This window comes from Nipponia nippon, unplaced genomic scaffold (genome assembly GCF_047370975.1).
Source record: "Nipponia nippon isolate SJK-2023a ecotype South Korea unplaced genomic scaffold, ASM4737097v1 scaffold_1, whole genome shotgun sequence".
Classification (NCBI taxonomy): domain Eukaryota; kingdom Metazoa; phylum Chordata; class Aves; order Pelecaniformes; family Threskiornithidae; genus Nipponia; species Nipponia nippon.
The window spans coordinates 124578098-124598325 of record NW_028262290.1 but is presented as its reverse complement, the minus strand read 5'-3'; the positions used below and the strand labels follow the sequence as shown (position 1 = coordinate 124598325).

The 20228-nt window shown below is 36.5% G+C and overlaps 1 protein-coding gene across 3 annotated transcripts in view; it reads right to left on the bottom strand.

The window, feature by feature from the left end:
• The window catches only part of TOP2B (DNA topoisomerase II beta), a 69308-nt gene that overhangs the window by 5671 nt on the left and 43409 nt on the right, over window positions 1-20228 (bottom strand). For 2 of the 3 annotated variants that reach the window (XM_009466539.2, XM_087771075.1), the window contains 17 exons: window positions 18131-18223; window positions 17923-18037; window positions 14778-14899; window positions 14011-14159; window positions 12506-12737; window positions 10930-11064; window positions 10273-10473; window positions 8397-8592; window positions 8131-8222; window positions 7193-7348; window positions 6970-7053; window positions 5697-5894; window positions 5204-5345; window positions 2687-2845; window positions 1654-1861; window positions 1065-1147; window positions 642-752 (listed from right to left, as the gene is read on the bottom strand). In XM_009466539.2, coding sequence (XP_009464814.2) covers window positions 642-752; window positions 1065-1147; window positions 1654-1861; window positions 2687-2845; window positions 5204-5345; window positions 5697-5894; window positions 6970-7053; window positions 7193-7348; window positions 8131-8222; window positions 8397-8592; window positions 10273-10473; window positions 10930-11064; window positions 12506-12737; window positions 14011-14159; window positions 14778-14899; window positions 17923-18037; window positions 18131-18223 — 2476 coding nt within the window. The remainder of the gene's footprint in view (window positions 1-641; window positions 753-1064; window positions 1148-1653; window positions 1862-2686; window positions 2846-5203; window positions 5346-5696; window positions 5895-6969; window positions 7054-7192; window positions 7349-8130; window positions 8223-8396; window positions 8593-10272; window positions 10474-10929; window positions 11065-12505; window positions 12738-14010; window positions 14160-14777; window positions 14900-17922; window positions 18038-18130; window positions 18224-20228) is intronic. The other variant, XM_087771065.1, reaches the window with a different exon arrangement.

Sequence of the window (20228 nt, the reverse complement as noted above, 5' to 3'; positions counted from 1 at the left end):
AAAAAAACCCCTTATTTCTACAAATACCCAAGCACAACCACAGAAACAAATCCAAATAATAAACACGCTCCTCTTGGAATTGTCCTTAATTCCACAATGTAAGATCCTGCAAGATGCCAGTTCTAACAGCCTGACTAATAACTGAAAGAATGTGTACCTCTGAAGTTTGAGAAGAGCCTTTCATCCTCCATTTCAAGAATAAAAACAACTGTGCCAAGCAGAACTTACTGTGATAGCCTACTTAGGACATAAATATTTCTTGGGGATTCCTCCTTTGCACTTGCTCTCCTTCCTTTTAAAGTAAATAAGTTAGATCCGTTATAGAAGACTATCTTCAACCCCAAGGTCACAATGTTTCACTTATTCCCTGAGGGTAAAAACCTCCCATTACTTAAACTAATCAAAGGCTGAACACCAGCTCCCTATGTGGAAAGTATTAAGTTTTGACACTACGATAGCCAGTGGGAAGAAAGATATTAATATCATTAAGGAGCTGGAAGAAGTTCACACCCTGTGCTGAATTTCAAAGTTCAAAACAAATAAATGCAGTTCCCACTTTGAAGATGTGAGGAGACAATGCAAAGGTGCAGGAAATGAGTTTTAAATAAATGGACTGGCTTACAGGACAATTCTATACGTACCCTTTTTAGCAGCTACTGTTTTACTTGGAATTTTCTCTGTTTGTTTTGGGGCAAAAGACGATGAGAAAACAGGAGCAGAATCCTCTTCGTCACTGTCCAATTTTGTTGTATCTACAATCATAGAGTATGTTTAGAACAAGATCCGTTCACTGCATATTTTATATCATCAGTATTAATTACAATCAAAATTAATCTCAAAAAAGTGCTTCCAATAGGCTAGGCTATGGATGTACTGTGACTTTCTTATCTATACAAGCTTTGTTCCTCTAAGGATCAGAACCTCCTTCCCCTTTCCCCGTTATAAATCCGGACATCCTTCTTCTAGAACAACTGTGTGAAGTTTGTGTATAACACATAAACTCCCTAATATATTCCATATAACAGTTGCTGCAAGATTAAATAGATCAGTGAAAACAAGCTCACCATCATCAGTCTTCTGAGAGTAAGATGGAAAAGAGAAGATGTTCCCAAAATCTTGATTTTTCTTGTCTTGAGATGTTTTTCTACTTCCAAACAGGAAAAAGAAATTACATGAGTTGCAATAACTACATACTGAAGTATGTAGACATTATAATATCCATATGAGATTAAATTCCTGGTTTAGCACTACAAAGCGTTTCTAGCATTTTTGTATGTGCTTGCAGCAGTCAAATTCCTAAAATCATCGTTCAGTCATGAACTTCAGGCATTTTAAATTAACAGAAGTACATTTCTTTCAATAGTTCTGGATACCAGAGTGGCACAAGGCAGAAAATGGAGAATCTTACAAAACCCAGTTTAATAGATGGTTACTGAGAGTGTACCATAATTTGGTAAATCATGTTTACCTCTGCATAGGTCAACTGCAAGACTGAGATAACATAAGCTTTAACTCCTTCCCAGAATTGTATAAATTTTCTTTGACATGGTACATGTAGAGTAGTAACAGGTTGATGTTTCTCAGTTTTATTCAGAGACTTCTGCATTCAGAAAAATTACTAGTAAAGAAATACTGCTGAGTTAGAGTACTTACTCTGGAGACGGCTTTGATTTGGCTGGGGAGAAGTCATATTCATCTTTTTCTAAACTGTCTGAGGGAACGAACTCATCCTCTCTGTCATTTGTAACTGGAGAGGCTTTTACTTTGAGCTCATCCAAATCATTATTATTGTTGGCATCATCATCATCATCGGCATCATCTTCTTCTTCTGAGAAGTCAAAAGTATACTTGGGCCTCTCAGCTAAAAAAATCACATATATACACATTTCAAGATAGTTGTTTATGTTAATACATAAACAAATTAAAGTGGAAGTCACTAAACAATCCCTGCCTCAGAGTATACCAGACAAAAGACTGGAGGAAAAGAAACTTGTTTGATCCTGGAAGAATAAAGGGACATAATTTGCCAAACATCTAACACCACTTGTGGCTTGCTCAGATACCTTCAGCTAACAGCACTATAAAGACACCACTGTGTAAGCACTTTTAAGGAATGAGAATCCTTCACTTAGAATTGAGGTTTTCTTCAATCTATCATTTGAAAATTCTTCCGAATCAAGTGCTTGAAAAATTGGTCAATAATTTTCCAGACAAATCTGTGTGTTTGTCTTAAACTATCAAATATTTATATATTTTCCAAACTTTCAGTCTCTGATATTTTTGCTTTTCATGGACTGCTCAGAATTTTTTGATAAATTTTTACTAGACATTCAGGCTTTTGGACCTTATTTGACAGTATAATTGCATTAGAGTATTTTTTTGTTTGTTTGCAATGCTATTATCTTGTCTAGTTCTTGGATAATTCACTAGCTTTATGTGTAATTTCTATTCTAGTGTTTAGAATAAGGGAAAATATTTCTGGGCCAAGTTACAAAATCTTTCATATCAACTCTTAAGTTCCTGGTCTTGACATTAAGAGTTTTTTCACTAACTGCACAGTGAAGAAAATGTAATGCAAGCTATCTGTAGGAGATAAAGTCCTAAAGGAAGGCTATGGTCAAAGGAAAATGTAGGTTTCTAGTTTAAACTTTCAGTCACAATGCGCAATTCACAAAAACTTGGGTACCTGCAGCTCTCCTAAGCAGAGAGTCTCTTGGAATAATCACAGGCTCATTCTCTTCTAAATCACTTTCAGACTTCGATTCATCATCTGACCATGGGTTTCGTTTCTTCACTTTTTTTGCACTGGACTTCGTAGATGATGGTGTTCTTCTTACCCTAGTACCTGCCACAAGTAAAGCATTTGCTACAGTCAGCGTAAAAAATATTTTCATCTTTTCTAATCATTTATGATGCTTAAATTCAGCATAAATTTTTATCTTAAAGAGTTCTCCTTAAATGTTGTAAATTTTCTTCTCCTTCCTGAAGGAAAATTTAACATGATGAAATGATTTCACACATAACCTAACCTGCTGCTGCCAAACAAATTTGTTTTATGACTGAAAAACATAAAAATCTCTAACTTGAAGTTTTAGCTCCCCTGCCGTCAAACTTCCATTCTTTTAAAGGTTGCTGGGGCTTTCCAGGACAAGAACAAATAGTCTTCCATCATTCATGTAACATATCAGGAACAGTTATTGGAAAAAAAACAGTTAACATGGGAAGCAGAGGATACCCTATTGGGGGGTAACAATGTGGTCAGTCAACTGCAGGGCAAGCTCAGGTCAAGCTGGGCTAATTGGCTCTAGCTAGATTTGAGCTGCATGTAGACAACTCGGCCAAAACTGTGCTCAGTTAATCTTTTCAGGTTGGATAATCCCCTGAATAATTAAAACCAGATCTTATCTCAGAAGAAGTATTTGCATAATCACTTTTTATTCTTTTTTTTTTTTTAAAAAAAAAAACCCAAACAACTCACACTTAAGCCTTCCTTTCTGTGTTTAGCTTTCTTTTTTGCTGCTGTCCTGTATTGGGTTTGCATGGCAAGGTTTTGGTAGCAGGAGGACTACAAGGGTGGCTTCTGTGAGAAGCTGCTAGAAGATTCCCCTGTGTCCAATAGAGCCAATGCCAGCTGGTTCCAAGATGGACCTGCTGCTGGCCAAGGCCGAGCCCATTAGTGACGGTGGTAGCACCTCTGTGATAACACATTTAAGAAGGGGAAAAGTTGCTGCGCAACAGCAACTGCAGCTGGAGAGAGGAGTGAGAATATGTGAGGGAAAGAGCCCTGCACACACCACCGTCAGTGAAGGAGGGGGAGGAGGTGCTCCAGGTGCTGGAGCAGAGATTCCCCTGCAGCCTGTGGTGAAGACCATGGTGAGGCAGGCTGTCCCCCTGCAGCCCATGGAGGTTAACGGTGGAGCAGATATCCACCTGCAGCCCATGAAGATACCCACACCGGAGGAGGTGGATGCCCAGAGAAGGCTGTGACCCCATGGGAAGCCCATGCTGGAGCAGGCTCTTGGCAGGACCTGTGGACCCGTGGAGAGAGGAGCCCAGGCTGGAGCAGGTTTGCTGGCAGGACTTGTGACCCCACGGGGGACCCACACTGGAGCAGTCTGTTCCTGAAGGACTGCACCCCATGGAAGGGACCCATGCTGGAGCAGTTCTTGAAGAACTGCAGCCCATGGGAAGGACTCACGTTGGAGAAGTTCATGGAGGACTGTCTCCCGCGGGAGGGACTCTATGCTGGAGCAGGGGAAGAGTGTGAGGAGGAAGGAGCGGCAGAGATAACGTGTGATGAACTGACTGCAACCCCCATTCCCCGTCCCCCTGCGCCACTCGGGGAGAGGAGGTAGAGAAATCAGGAGTAAAGTTAAGCCCAGGAAGAAGGGAGGGGTGGCGGGAAGGTGTCTGAAGATTTGGTTTTTATTTCTCATTACCCTACTCTGACTTGATTGGTAATAACTTAAACTAACTTCCCCAAGTCAAGTCTGTTTTGTCTATGACGGTAATTGGTGAATGATCTCTCCCTGTCCTTATCTTGACCCATGAGCCTTTCATTAGATTTTCTCTCCCCTGTCCAGGTGAGGAGGGCGAGTGATAGAGCGGCTTTGGTGGGCACCTGGCATTCAGCCAGAGTCAACCTACCACATGCCCCCCCAGTTACTATGTATTTCTCAAACAGTAATAATAAATTCCTACTAACAGAGGAAAAAGGAAAGTTAACATAGACATTGGTTAGTCTGCCAAGCCATAATATGCATAACTTTTAAAAGTCAGAATGACTTTGTCAATAGGAAAATATATTTATTTAATCAAGTTTTACAATCTATACTATTACTCAGACTGAAGGTGTGCTTCAATGTCAGAGAGCATGCAAACTAGAAATTTCAGTTTACACAGAATTAGTCTAATTATGTAAAAATAATCTATTTTTCTACTCACAAATTCAAAGATTTGGACACCCCCCCCCCCAAAATCAAATGTAGAAAATGTAAGATCCACCACCCCCAGAAAACCAGCTTACATAGCAGAAATTTCAGCAGAGTACTTTCAAGTGTTTCCACACATCTCTTTAGGGAAGAAAATCAGATGAAATAGTGATTATTGTGGTATATTTCCCTCTCACTATGTGTTAAAAAATTATTTAATGCCTAATTAGTATACACAACTAAGGTTAACTATGACTGCGTAAGGATCTTACCAGGCTCCTTCTTCTCTCTCTTAGGTTTAGGGGTTTTAGTTGCTGTGGCTGTATTCAGTGAGTCATCCCCACCACCCTCAGCTGGCACACCACCAAAGTCTTCATCAAATTCCATTTTTATTGCTAGAGAATCAGTTTCACCCTAAAAATATGAAAAAGTTGGCCAAAATAAAATAAATTACACCTTTATATTTCAAGATAGAACTGGCATAGTTTTGTAGAAGCTAATAAATGAAAGTAGACTAGTATATTGACATTTGTTGAACAGTCTTGGAAAGAAGAAATCTCAATAAAAACACCTGAACAATAAGTAGTCACAAGAGGCTTGCAAACGTAAAAGAAATCCAGTATTAACTTCTTCACACATTAGGTCAGCAAAATAGTATAAATACAGCATTAACGAGGTCTAGTGGTTTGGATTTATGCTACCAGAGTAGAAAAATACAGCAGTGAAATAATAAATAATCTAAGTATAGCAATAGTTTTGATTTACCTTTTTCTTTTTCAGCAGTTTCCTACTGGCATCAGCTTTCATGGCAGATGTAATCTGTGGAACTATTCTTCTGCCAAATGGTGATGGCATGGTCTCTTCCAACTGAAGTTTCTTCATCTTGGGTTTACCAACTTTGCCTTTTATTGGTTTGCCAACCATGCCAGCCAAAACATCTTCTCTTTCCTGTGCTTCTACTTTCTAACACAGAATCGGGGCGGGGTGGGGGGAACACATGCTTTTTTAATGAGGACAAAGTGGAACATGGTGATTTTTTAAGATTCATCTCCTTTTAACATGGAGCATAAGACTTGCCTTAATTCTCACTTGAATTGTAAAACACGCTTTCCAGTAATGGAAAACCAATCACTTAATCTTGGTAAATTCTTCATTACTCTGTGCAGTTAAAAAATACACTTTTATTCAAGATTAAATAAATACGAACTTTTGGACACTGCTAGACTGAAAATCTTTCTTTTATCAAGTTTCTATTTCTCATGTATGTGTCCAGGTACTGATGTAACTTTTCAGTATTTCAGCGTTTAATTTAAGCAGCTAGTTTCTAAAGTCATTTTTTAAGGCACATTTTCCAGTCTTTTAATCAGCTTTTTTTCACGGTATGAACATATAGCTGAAATACAGACATCCAAACAGAACACTTCCACGAACACACAGAGAAATAAAACAAATGTCTTATTTCTATTATCCTGTGTCACTTCAAAAGATTACATCAGCCCTTTTCAGGCAGCATTGAAAGCTGAGGCTCAGCAAGTTAATCCACTAATAGGACTTTACCTTTTTCCAGAGTTACTGATGAGGCAAAGAGCCCCTCATATAGTACTTAATGCTTTACACACGTTGTTCCTACGTCTACAGCTTTGCATTTGACAATACAATTGTGAGGCAATAAGCTTCACAACCAATTAGATCATGTAGAACTACTATAATTGTTACTATTACCAGTTACTACTCCCAGTTTTTTGTGTCATCTGAAAACAAATTTTCTCCTGGTCATTTTTCTTTTATCATCACTGACTTGGAAAAAACATTAAACTGTATAGATGTAAGAGACAATCCCTGAGGAACACAACTGGGAACGCAAATACCCAATATTGATTTTGCACTTATTTGGGGGTCTATCTGCTTTTAATCCAAAATGTGGCATTTTTTATTATTTTTTTCTTAAATTTCAATACTTTTAATTAATTAATTCATGCTTTTAATTAAATTAATTAAAATTTAATATTTTTTGAAAGATATGTAAAATAAAACATACTTCAAGCTCTTCAACAAAGGCTGCTAAATCTTCTTTCCAGAGATCTGAAGAAGATTTCCTTTTAAGGTCATTTAGTTCTCTCTCCTAAAACATGAAAGTAGTATATAGAATGTAAGTTACTAAGTTACAACTAAAGTAAATACTATCGAAACTGAACATTCACAATTAGACACATCAGTAATTACTATATCATTTCAGAACAAGCCTTGCATGGTGTACCAACCTTTGAATCTCTCTGCTTAATTAACTCTTCTACTTTCTCTTTCGTGAGTGACCACAGAGACATGTTTAAGATATAGTTAAAGTCAGGGCCAGAAGTTGAGCCAGAAGCAGAGGAAGCATCATCATTCGGGTTCTGTGGGTCCTCCTCTTCTGCTGCCTAAAGTGAAATATTCACAATTACAAGTATGAATAATCTTAGTTCTATGCATGAACTGTAACACTGCTCCAAAGCACCATCATAGAGTAGTAAGGTGTGCCCTCATAGATTCAATAACCTTAATATTTTTCTGGACCTTTCCAAAAGGCCATGTTCCTGTGACCTTCTATAGTTGGATTATTTAATCACTAGTTTCATCTTTCCATGGTAAAGCATGAAATTAAACTTGTCACATATCTCTTTTGGAACAATTAAAAAAAAACTCTTGGGTTTTAAAAAAGCAGAAATAAATATAGGTCAAGGTCAAATTTATTAAGGTAAGTTCAAAAGTCATAGCTTTAAAATATTCATGTTTCATTACAGAAAATAAATAATTACATTTTGCAATCATATGACAAATAAATAATAAGGGGAAAATCAGTTATATGTGTGGGGTAACTGATGCAGCATTTTATGTATCAGCCAGTCAGAAATCCAGTTGCCGGTTTTGATTTGGGTACATTAAGAAATTCAGTCCTCTGCATTCTCATTTTCAGACTTGTATTATGTAGTTTTCTTCTAAGAATTACCCATATACGATACCAATATTATGTGACAATATTTTTGTATAAGTTTAATGTATTTTTAAAAATTAAAGCCAAGAAGGGGTAATGAATAATCTTTTTAAAGTGTTATGTTTGTTATAAATCAAGTTAGACTACTAGAAAACATGCATCTGAATAAATTAATGTCATTTATAACATTATCAGTATCAAATATATCCAGCAATTTCAGATTATTACCTTTTCCTGTGCTTCTTTCCAGGCTTTTACTGGATCAGATTCATAACCTCTCTGGACCAACATCTGAATCAAATCTCTTTTTGATCTGTTCTCTACAAGATACACACACACACGCACGCACGGGGACGGGGGACGGGACGGGACAGAAAAAGAAAGAAAATCAATGTCATGAAAATAAATGTCTTACCTGCAAGTACATTCTACTATATTTAAATCATTTTCAGATTTCCTCCCATTGTTACCAATTCTAACTTACATTTACTCACCTATGGTAATTTTTCCTTGTATCTTCTCTAGAACAAAACGAGCTTGATTGTTAAGCTTGGTAGATTCTGCACCCAACATTCCTACAAGCCATTCCTTCCGTAAACTATAATAATGTAATCGCAAATCAAAGAACTCCTTCAAGATGTCTTGCACAGTTTCATACTTCTTTAAACATCCCATATGATCAAATAGCACCTATAAAATACATAATATACTGCTTTAGAGAGACTGCATAACAAACTTTGTTAACCTTTGTGTACGAGTTTATTTCTGTTGCACATATACATGCACCATACAAAAAGTTGTATTTTGAAGACTCTGAACTCAAACCTCACTATGGAACTACACAGCACATAGCTGGATAGATTTTATTTTTATTCACAAGTAGATTTAAGATGAGATTTATGGTAACACGTTCGAACAGAAAGACAGCTATATAGATAAATATGCCCGAATTCAGTTGAATGACTAATTTTATCTAAATATTAAAGCACAAGTTCCGTAGCACCTAATGATTCACAACTATTTAACATAACAGTTGAAAAGCATCTTTAATAATCTTTCAGTTCAGCTGTGAAATCTGCCACTTTTCAGCTGTGAAAACTGCCATCCTTCAAGTTCAAGCACAAACAAAGTAAGAAATCATTTTTACATCATAGGTGGAATCAATCCTGCCTGACTTCTGACATCTCCAGTTTAGATGTTTATAGGTGAACTAGTCACCCTAGGCACCCTCTACAGTCAAATGAAAGAAATAAGCCCCTCTAGAGGGCAATTCATCCATCTAAAGTATCTGTTTGGGCGTTGGGTGAACAATGACTAGCTCACATAACTTTATAAGATGCTTATACTAGGGCAGATTAATTCCTACACATACACAGAAAGCAGCCCTTACTATTTATTTCAGTAGGTACAAAACACAGGATAAAGCTGCAAAATATTTTGTACTCTGTTAAACATTAATTTGAAGACAGATTCTCACAGTAGTTCATATGGTTGTTTAAGCCTGTGAGCTGTGATACCATCACCTTGATTTGCTAGATTTGCTTTTCAAGCACAATCTACAAAATGGGTTGAGCAAGGCCATTTTCCTCTTCCAATTCTATGGTCTTTAATTTATTTTTAACCTATTTTCACATAGCTTTTGATTTACACAACAATAGCAACAGTAATGGTATTTTTGCTTTGTGATATCTGAAAGTAGTATCTGCCATAAAAAAAAAAAATAGAACTGTTTTTTCAGTCTCTGTAAAGACAGGTAACAACCTGTTTTGGAAGTATTCTGGCAGAAATTATCTTACAATTCTCTCGTAATAGACAAGACATATATTTACTCACATTCTTACTCCCATCTTGATACAAGCAGAATAAACCATATGAGTAATTCAGATCACTATTATGTCTTCAGCAGCTTTAAGATAGTGTTTTCTATACCTTACAACCTAAAATGGGCTTTATGTTGGTGGAAACATTGGATCATTTAACTCCTATTAGAGGAGTTGCATGAAGTGCAATTTTGAAAATGTAACTTGTCTCAAGTTTAAAACTCAAACCTAATTATAATATGGCAGAAAGTTATTTGTATGATCTAGTTTACATTAACCATTTTTTGTTAGCTGCACAGGAAATTTTCAGTTACCGGAAACTAACCATCCTGAGCCTGTCTAATTTGGTTTGAAAGATTCATCGGGACTAAAATGGATTTGCTGATCCATACTGACTTAATGTTTGTCATCACTACAATTTTCTACTATTCAAACAATTGCAAATACACAGTAGACTATTCAATACCAAGTACCAAAGTACACTACACAAATATTTGTGTTTACAACAAGCAACTGTAAGGATTCTGATAGCCAAACATGAAAAAGTTACCATAGAATTACAAGTAAGACTTGTTTGAAGCTTAAAAACTTTGTGCAATCCAGCAGCTTCTGCCTGTGCAAGTTTTTCTTCTGTCATCTTCACAACAAATTTCACAGTCGTATCAGTGTGGTATTCCTTATAGTCAGAAATTAATGCTGGAGTTTTTTCAGTCCCATTCAACATAGGTTCTAGAACCTGTTCTTTGTACACCTATTAAAAACAGGGTAGCAAAAACCAGAAATACTTCTTAAAATCCCTAATTCCTTAAACCAACTGAACAATGTAAAATTTCAAAGCTTTGTGCATTACATCTGATACCAGTTATAATTTACAGAATCAGTATAACCCGCAAAATGCAGGCCAAGACTAGCACAAACATAAGAGGCATCTAACAAGGACAGAAAGATCTATTCAAAAGAAAAAGGGGATTAAATATTAATTCAGCCGGAGAAGCAGGTATTCTTTGCAATATGGACAGTAGATGGCACAAATAGAAAACCATCTTTTACAAAGGCACACAAAAGAATGAAACCATGTTCCCTTCTATGTATGTATAAATCATCAGAAATTGTGTTAAAAGTTTATCTGGATGTAGGATTAAATAATTTAATAAGGAACTTTTCGTTGGTTTTGTTTTTTGTGTAAATGTATTTCACTGTTACTTACCTGGGTCCATGTCCTTACAGGAAGCTCTGTAATTTCTACTGTGTTCCTGTCCACCACAAATATTTCACCGCTGACTACATACTGGTTTTGACCAAGCTCCTGAATGGTTCCTTTGAAGTTTTTGTAGTTTGGGAGCTGAAATTGAAAAAACCAGCACAGTGGTAATAAACTTTACAACAAAAATGTTGGAAAAATATTCATTTCCCATACACCATACAGCTCTTGCTTTATATTGCACTAATCCATCAACCAGCCTCTCATGCCTGTGAAAATCTTAAGTCATAGGAAAAATACTACAGAAAAAAACAGAATACACACATGCAAGTGACAGGAGCCAGTATGTTAACATCTACAGAGTAGATACATGATTAAGAAGATGCAGCTGAACCCAGTGAGGTGGTGGAGTTTTTGTCTGCTTTGTTTGTGGGGGTTTTTGTGTTTGTTTTTTTTTCTTTTTAAAGAAAACTGCAAGCACAGATAAGGCATGACAGAAAGCAGATTAACACCCCAGTCTCACAATAACTTTACAGAAGTGGGGCTACCTACCCTAACCATTTTTTCATTCTTGTGCTGTTTGGCAAAGATAGTGGAACCCATCCAGTTTGAAAAGTAACTAACAGGGTGGGGAATTTTTTTTAACTGAATTGATTCCCTTATCCAGCTTACCATGCAGCCACAAACACATACCAGCATACAGAAAGGAGCTAGATGGAGGCAAAACTGCCTCTTTCAACCACAGTGAAGCTTCAATTGACTGTGAGACTACACAGAAGGCCTAGGAATCCTAAAGGAAGGGCAATGGATTGCATTAATTTAAAAAAAAAAAATCTTTTTTGTTCGCAAGAATTTTCAAAAGGAAATTCACTATGTCATGAAAATTGATACTGCACACTCAGTGAACTGTGATCTAAGAAGAGAAGATGTTTCTGCTTCTATGACTTGGTAAACACAGCAAAGTAGCAATAAAGTAAAGGTTACATTATCTGTATTTCATCTGTTGGTTACAGATATTCTGGGTTCACCCAGGTATTCTTCCTGTCCAAATTTTTTCAAGTATACACCACTTCCGAGACTTACAAAATTTTAAATAAAGGAACAGAAGCTAGATGCAGTTCAGAAGCTGCTGATTTTCTTGAACTGTGACAATATCTTCTCCTATGCTTACAGATATATAAAAGAGAGTACAATTCAGACAAGACAGAAGAAACGTTAAGTTTGGCTGAAGATAAGTAGTAGTACCTCAAAAAGGAGAGAGTGGTACAACTTTTTACTCTATTGCCATGTCATAACTATCCTGTAAGACTTGCAACTGTGAAGGGTTACAGTCGGCAGACTGAAGAAAAAGTCCTCCGAAAAAAGTGGAAAAATACAAATTGCAATGTTTTTGCTTCAAAGTGAACTTCCCCAGCCTCATCCCAACAGTCAAGTAAAGCTCCTACATAAGATTACCGGGACAATCCAACTCAGATGTTCCAATAATCAAGCATTTCTAGAGTGATATGAATTAATTTTCTAAGTACAAAATAAGGTTTGTTTAGCAAATATATAAAATACCAGTATATACTATTATTTTTACCATTGGGTGGGGATCTAAGCCATCCAGCATTCGTCTGACATTGTTTACAATCTCTCTGGTATCGTAGTTTGGAAGTTTGCAAGCCCATCCAGTACCAATTCCTTCAGCTCCATTTACTAAAACCATAGGAATGATAGGAATATACCACTCAGGCTCTACGCGTTGGTTGTCATCATAAAGGAATTTAAGCAAGTTGTCATCCACTGATGGAAAAAGCAGCCTTGCTAAAGGGCTTTAAAAAAGAAAAAGAAGAAAACTGTTTATCTGGAGTCCGGTAAGTAAAATACATAATGCTTTAACAGTCCATGGGTCCAGATACAATCTATTTGTAGATATTTCTCATGTCTTCCTTTCTCTTTGCCATTCTGAAGCTGAAAATACAATGTACGTACTACCTGAGAAAAGGAAGTTCTTCCCAATGGAAGAGTGTGTTCATAACAGATGATGTTTGTTTCCTTCACAGTAACATCTACACGATACACTAATAAGTGATGACATTTAACATCTACAAAAATTTCATTCTTTGAAGCGTTCAGAACACACAGTTCAATGTGACAGTAGGTCACCCAGTAATAAAGCAACACAGCATGCAAATAGTTGCAAAACTTCGTTGCTTAATTGCAGGCCTAGCAGTCTCTGAAAATTCTACAGAGGTTTTACTGGTGACTCCTTTTGCTCATCTAGAACATTGTCCTGGGTGAATACAATTGCCAGCACCTCATGCAAAAAGGAAAATGTACAAAACTAGGTTGCTACAGAAAGAACATATATGAGAAAGGGAATAAAACCTGATACTTACATATAAAGCTTTAAATTAGAGGAAAAGAAGCTACAAGGAATTTTAGCTAAAATATCACACTGAAATTAGGAAATAAAAGAAGCAACATAACTTATAAAAATACAATAATTTACATTAAGGAACACATTCTAACACTCTGCATGCCAAATTGAATTTCAAGGTATTCACTATGAAAAATCAGCATCATTAAATTAGGTCTTCATTATTAATTATGTATGTGTAATTTAGCTTCATATGAAGAAACTCATCCAAAAGGAAAAGAATCCATCTCAACGTTCAAGTCTATGCTGAGTTGCAGGACTTATCACCAGGTAGCAATACACTTCCTATTGTGAAACTAAATAGATTTCACACTGAACAGGGAAACTTAAAGTTACTTCTGCAAGAAGTATTTAAGTAATTTAAGTAATTTAAGATAAGTAACTAATCTGAGTGATCTACATTTTCAGTCTTCAGGCTTATGATTCAAAGTTCAATTCCTTAAAAGCTACAATTCCCATAACACTTCTATGGAAAAATCATGGAAAAAATCCATGTGCAAAAACACACTTATAGATGTAAAGCAGAATTTGAGCTTCTATCAAAATATTTCAATCCTCCCTCGTTCCTCTCCCACAAAAAAACCCAAAACTGTAGTGTTGTGAAAGGATTAGTTTGATAACAAGGCTTTTTAAAAGCATGCGTTTAGCTTTCCATTTGTGTTTACCTTAACATGGTGAAAATATAGCGAGGGCTGGCAGCATCCTTTCCACCATGAAGTCTGGTACCAAACTGACCAATAGGTTGTAGCAGATTAACGTTGTTACTACCAACAAAGTTCTGAGCCAAGTTGACTATAGTCATCATTAGCGCTTGCTGCAAGAAAGTACGTATTCATAGTAATAGGTATAAGAAGAGATAAGTCTTTCCTAATCAGCCAATAAAATATATTTTTAATGCCCCAAACATGCGTGACTAATCTGAATTCAATTTCAAAAAAGTAGTCTCCCTGAGAAAGGAATGTTGTAAACCTATTACAAGAGCTGCCGGCAAAACATAATGCTTCCTCTTCCACAAACAACTACCTCCCTGATCTAAGTGTCCTTACATTCTATGCTTATGAAAACCCCTGGGCTTTTCCATTTTTTCTAAAGCACTTCTCTGGAGGAATGAAAGGGGCACAAACTGACTGCACTTACTACTGCACTAACTACTACTCATTGCTTTTAAAGGGAGAGAAGAAGGGATGGAGAGAGACTGATGTAGAGACAGCAACTCTTGCTAATATTTCAGATAAATATAAACAAAACAGGAGATAGACTGGAAATATTCTATCTTATTAAGCTATATACTGTTTGGTTCATTTTCTTTAAAAGTAAATCTGTGATTAGTAGACTTACAGTCAATAGGTTTGCAATTTCAATACAGTAAACGTTTACCTAATATTTTATATAGGCTAAAAATCCTCACAACTTTACCATTCTTCGTACTCACCTCCCCATGGTGATAAGCTGACATTTCAGCAACAGAACCAGCCAGCTGAGCAACCTTTACTTCACGTTTATCATTTCTCTTAAAGCAAGTGAATAAAACTTTGCGTTGCCCTGGTTTTAAACCTATTAAGAAGAATATGCCATTTTCAACACATACACAAGAATACATTTTTAAGTAATAAACTTGTTTTGCCTTATTATCATTTCTAATCTCTCAAAAGAAGCCTAAACATTAAATGGAAACAAATTCACACTGTAATATTAACCAAATAGCAAATTAATATCTCAGTTCTTTTTAAAATAATAAAAAAATATTTTACCAAACTGAGAAAGTTACCAGAAAAGTGGAAACATAACCCTTTCAGCCAATCATTACTATGCAGCGTACAGTACATCATTCTAATAAACAGCAACTTCATCTTAAATGTACAGCTTCCACAAGTCAAGAGTTGTTTCTTTCCAGTCTACTCAGCAAAATCTTTTTCCTAAGAATATCAACACAATTTCAGCAGTGACAAATATAACTGTAGCTCACATGTATTTTAAAGGACTCTGAAATTTTACTTTTTGTGTGAAATTCTCAAAGACTCATTAAAATTCAACAAAAAGATGTTATTTGTCTCCCTTTTAGATCTTCTAAAGTTTTAAGGAAGAAGCCAGTCTTTTTGATCTTCTGATTTATTTTTATTGTTTAGGCACACTTTAAGTACAACATCTGTGTGGAAGGGATTGCACAATTTTTTCTGCATGTTATCTAGAACTGATAACCAGTTCTAGATCATGCTTATTGATCTATTCAGCGTTTTAATTCACAAACATTTCTGAATAGTGTGACCAGCAGGACCAGGGAGGTGACAGTGCCCCTGTACTCGGCACTGGTGAGGCCGCACCTCGAGTACTGTGTTCAGTTTTGGGCCCCTCACTACAAGAAAGACATCGAGGTGCTGGAGTGTGTCCAGAGGAGGGCAACGAAGCTGGTGAAGGGTCTGGAGCACAAGTCTTATGAGGAGCGGCTGAGGGAGCTGGGGTTGTTTAGTCTGGAGAAGAGGAGGCTGAGGGGAGACCTTATTGCTCTCTACAACTACCTGAAAGGAGGTTGTAGCGAGGTGGGGGTTGGTCTCTTCTCCCTAGTAACGAGTGATAGGACAAGAGGAAACGGCCTCAAGCTGCGCCAGGGGAGGTTTAGGTTAGACATTAGGAAAAACTTCTTCACTGAAAGGGTGGTCAAGCATTGGAACAGGCTGCTCAGGGAAGTGGTTGAGTCTCCATCCCTAGAGGTATTTAAAGAACGGATAGATGTGGTGCTTGAGGACATGGTATAGATGGACTTGGCAGTGATAGGTTAACGGTTGGACTCGATGATCTTAAGGGTCTTTTCCAACCTTGACGATTCTATTATTCTATGATTCTATGAAAATATTGCTACGTGTTACCATTACTAACCTGGGTCAAACTAAGAGCAAAAATTGAAAAAAAAGACACTGACTCCATTTCATTTAAATACGTAACATCCAATTTTCTTTACAATGGGCCTGCATCACGTTTTCCTACCAAGATCTATTGAACGTAACAGACTTAGAGTATTTCCTTTACACAGGACAATCACCAAGGAGTAAGAGTGGCAACTAGTAAATGTGAAGAGATTGTCAAAATGTTCTTCCATTTCATTTTTTCTGAGATTTGCCACCAGACTAGCCTATATGTGTCACCTGATGATACTTTAGAACAAAACCCATTGCTAGAGTACTACCTGCTGAACAGTTCACATATCCATGCCCAGAATGCAGAATTACAGCCAAAGTCAGCAGAAACACTGATAGCAATTCTATATAAAATATGTAAAATATTACATGTATAATACTGTACATACTATATATATAGTGTATACTATACATGTATAGTGTTATACATAATATTATGTGTAACACCAATAGCAATTATATATAATATTATAAATACATACATTATATTACATACACAAATATACAAATAAATAAATATGTTCCCTTCTCATTTTCTTACACTTCTGTAGACACAATCTGAGAGACCTTCAATTCAAATGAACAGTTATCTACTGAAAGTTCATTTTTTATTTTAAGTTTCATCAAAATCATTCTGCTGTTTCTGAGAAAGCAGTCAGGGTAGAGTATGTTATAAGGAACAATGGCCTCTGGAAACATGCAGCTCTATAGTGAATCTTCCTCCAGAGCAGTAAACTATGACATGCTTCCATAGAGACTACCAGTTAATCCAAGCACCTAACTATGGGAGGAAGCAAGTCTGGAGAAGCTGAAACAGAGACTGACATTCTTTGATTCCCTAGAGATGTATCTGCATACCTAACCCAGCCTCATTCTGCAGCAGAGCTGGATATCCATCCTACAATGAAGCTAGTACCTCTATCCACCTGTGAACTATCCCACTTTCTCATCAAAAATATAAAAAGTTCTTGATGCATGAATATTGTGGTATGGGTCTGTAGTGTAGAAAGTTGACCACCTCCACTATAAAAAGTGTACTGGAAAGTGGAGATAAATGGGCTTTTTTTTTCCCCTATGAAACCTCAAGGCCTTTTTTCCATATCTTAGTAAGCATATGCATACTGACAATAATATAAGCAGAAATTCCTGCTCATGCCGTCTGCAGACAGTTTTACAAATGAAGCTGTAGTGTAGTAAGCTGCTTCTTCTAATGTTCATGCTATTCAAAGGGGAGAGTTAGCAAACCTGATTGACAGAACCCTAGCAAGATTACAGGAAAAGTTAGTAACCACTAAAAACACTGCCTGTGGTATAAGACTGAAGGGAGAAAACATTTGCATCTTCATCTACGCTCAGCTGCCAACTTGAATTTTAATTACTATAAGCACTTAAAAGACTTGTTTTCTCTGACAGTTTGACTAGAAACAAAGTACTTGTATGGTCTAGGGAATAGGTCTGGTTAACTAAAAAGGCTGCAGAGCAACAGCTTAAACTTCCTCCCAGAAGAAACATGGCAATTCCTTAGCATATGAATGATAACAAACAAAATTATAGAAGTTCTTATATTCTCTACTTGAATGCATTGGTCTACAATACAAATCAGAGGTTTAAAAACCAACAATAAAGAGCAACGTTCTGACAAATCATAATGAATTATCAGCTTACCATCAACAAGGGAAGGAATAGATCTCTCGTTGTCTGAATTTGAGAAAAGGATCAACTCCTTGTTAATGAAGTCATTGTAAGTCAAATGTTTTGTTGCTGTACCATATAAAAATTGCTGAAAAAAACACATACATTATTCATTCAATACAAAAACTACATTACATTTAAATCTCACCCACCATATTTATTACTATTATTTAGCACTTACCTCGGGAAGGCCATGTAGCCGACGCTGTCGCCTGTCTTCCATGAAGTTTGTTAACCACTCTTTTCGGTCATCAATCTTCTTCTTACTGAAGGCCTGAAAAGATTCCAAGTACACTAAATTATCAGCATATATATGTTTGTGTAAATGTATGTTACTTTAGTCAGAATTTTAAGTGTACTGCACTATCTGATCAAGTATTTAATAATACTTATTTGGACAAGATATTCCATATAACTAATGTTTATGTTTAAGCAGCAGTACAAGCACATGACATTTCAGACATTGTTGCACAAGGCTTTTTGAACTGACAGATATTGCACTGATTGTAATTTAAATTTATATTACTTACACAAAATCTGTACACATTTAGACAAATCTTATCATTCTTATTCCTCTCTTCACATCAGAGTTGTCCTTTGATACACAAGTTTAAAGGTGTTGCGATTTTCCCCAAATAATTTTAAGGTTGGGTTCACCATTTAGACTGAACTATAACCAGCTGTCATCGAGAAAATTAACTGAAGGTACTAGGAAAAAATATCCCCCTTTTCTTGTCCTCTCCATGCCCTGTTTGCTCTGTCAGCCACAGAATATCAATAATCTGTAGCTGTTCCTGAGTGGTTGGCCCTAGTCCTCTTAAGAAAATTGATAACTTGACAAAATTGACACTTCATGAAAAGACTAAGCCAGAATTTAGGTCAGCTGACTGCGGGCCTTAGTCTTCATGATGACAAGGTGTCACTTTAAAGCAACCACTTATCACTACAAAAAGACACAGGAATGTTCTGAAAGACTTTGTTCTGTTACAGAAACAGAGTTCCCCTCCAGTGAGTTTCTTCTCCAGAAGACTAAGAGAAGAATACATAAAAACTGAGTATGTGGTTTAAGCAAAATTTCAACTACTTTGGGAAAATTTTGTGAGTTGTTGAAGTACTGCCTTTTTTTCTCAGGGAATAACATACAGACACTCCATCATGTCCTGATTTCAACCACTCTCCTGCATAAGACAACAGTCGTCAGCGCTATCTTTTTTAACGGACTCTAACTGGAGCACTCCAAAAGAGCTCAATGCGTCATTTCATTTCCTTGGAGACCATAGTATTACATAACAAATAGTAAACCATAGTAACGTACTCTCTGAGAAAGGGACTAAGTGAGATCACCCTGGTTTGCATCAGATTGACTTCCTTTGTGAACAAAGCTTGACAACTCACAATGTCAGACCTCTGAAAGCTTAAGATTAGGCGTTTGTAAAAATATGACTGAACTCTTACAATTTTCTTCTGTCTCCTTTCAGTGTATCTATACTTTTTCTAGACCACTGAAGTGACAAATGACCAAGAGCTGGATCAGCATAAAAATTATTTTAATAGAATAAAAATTATTCTCAAATATTTATTCTTGACTAGAATAAAAAGGGTTTTTTTCTCTCTCTACTTAAAACTGCTATTCTAAGACTTCATTTACAAGCAAAAGAGTTCTTCAGAATGCTGAAGAATTTGCTATGTGGAATAATTTTTGTTTTCCTAGATTACAGCTATCGTGAGACCTGGTAGGGCCTATAATCTTACACCACCTATGCCCAGAGGTAAACTTGGGGCTGGGATTATAGCTATCAGCAGAGAAAATGTGGGTAGGAGTGTAAGTGAAGCTTCTGTTAACAGCTTCAGTACTAGTCAGTAGTTGTTCCCGGTGTAACAGAGATGACCAGTTTCATCCTGAATTGACAGAATATCATTTTAGACAACAGTGAGGATCAGCCCTAACAGGTTATATGGCCTCAGATATCAGCTTGTATATGGAGGTCTATTTGCAGAAATAGAACTCAATTCAGGATTGGTTTAATTGCATATTGGTTTAATGCATATATAAATATACAGACTCCTTTTCTGTCTAGACGAACACACTTCTCTGGGATGGGGAATCATGGATTATATTTAAGTGCATCTTGGGCAGATGTGAAATTAGTGGTACAAATAACTTCTGACACATCAGGCTGGTTTTTTTCAACAGAACAAATACCTACTATACCTTTCTGTTAGTAAAAATACACCATTTTACTAGATCCACAGTAAAAGGAAGAAGTTGTTATATAAGG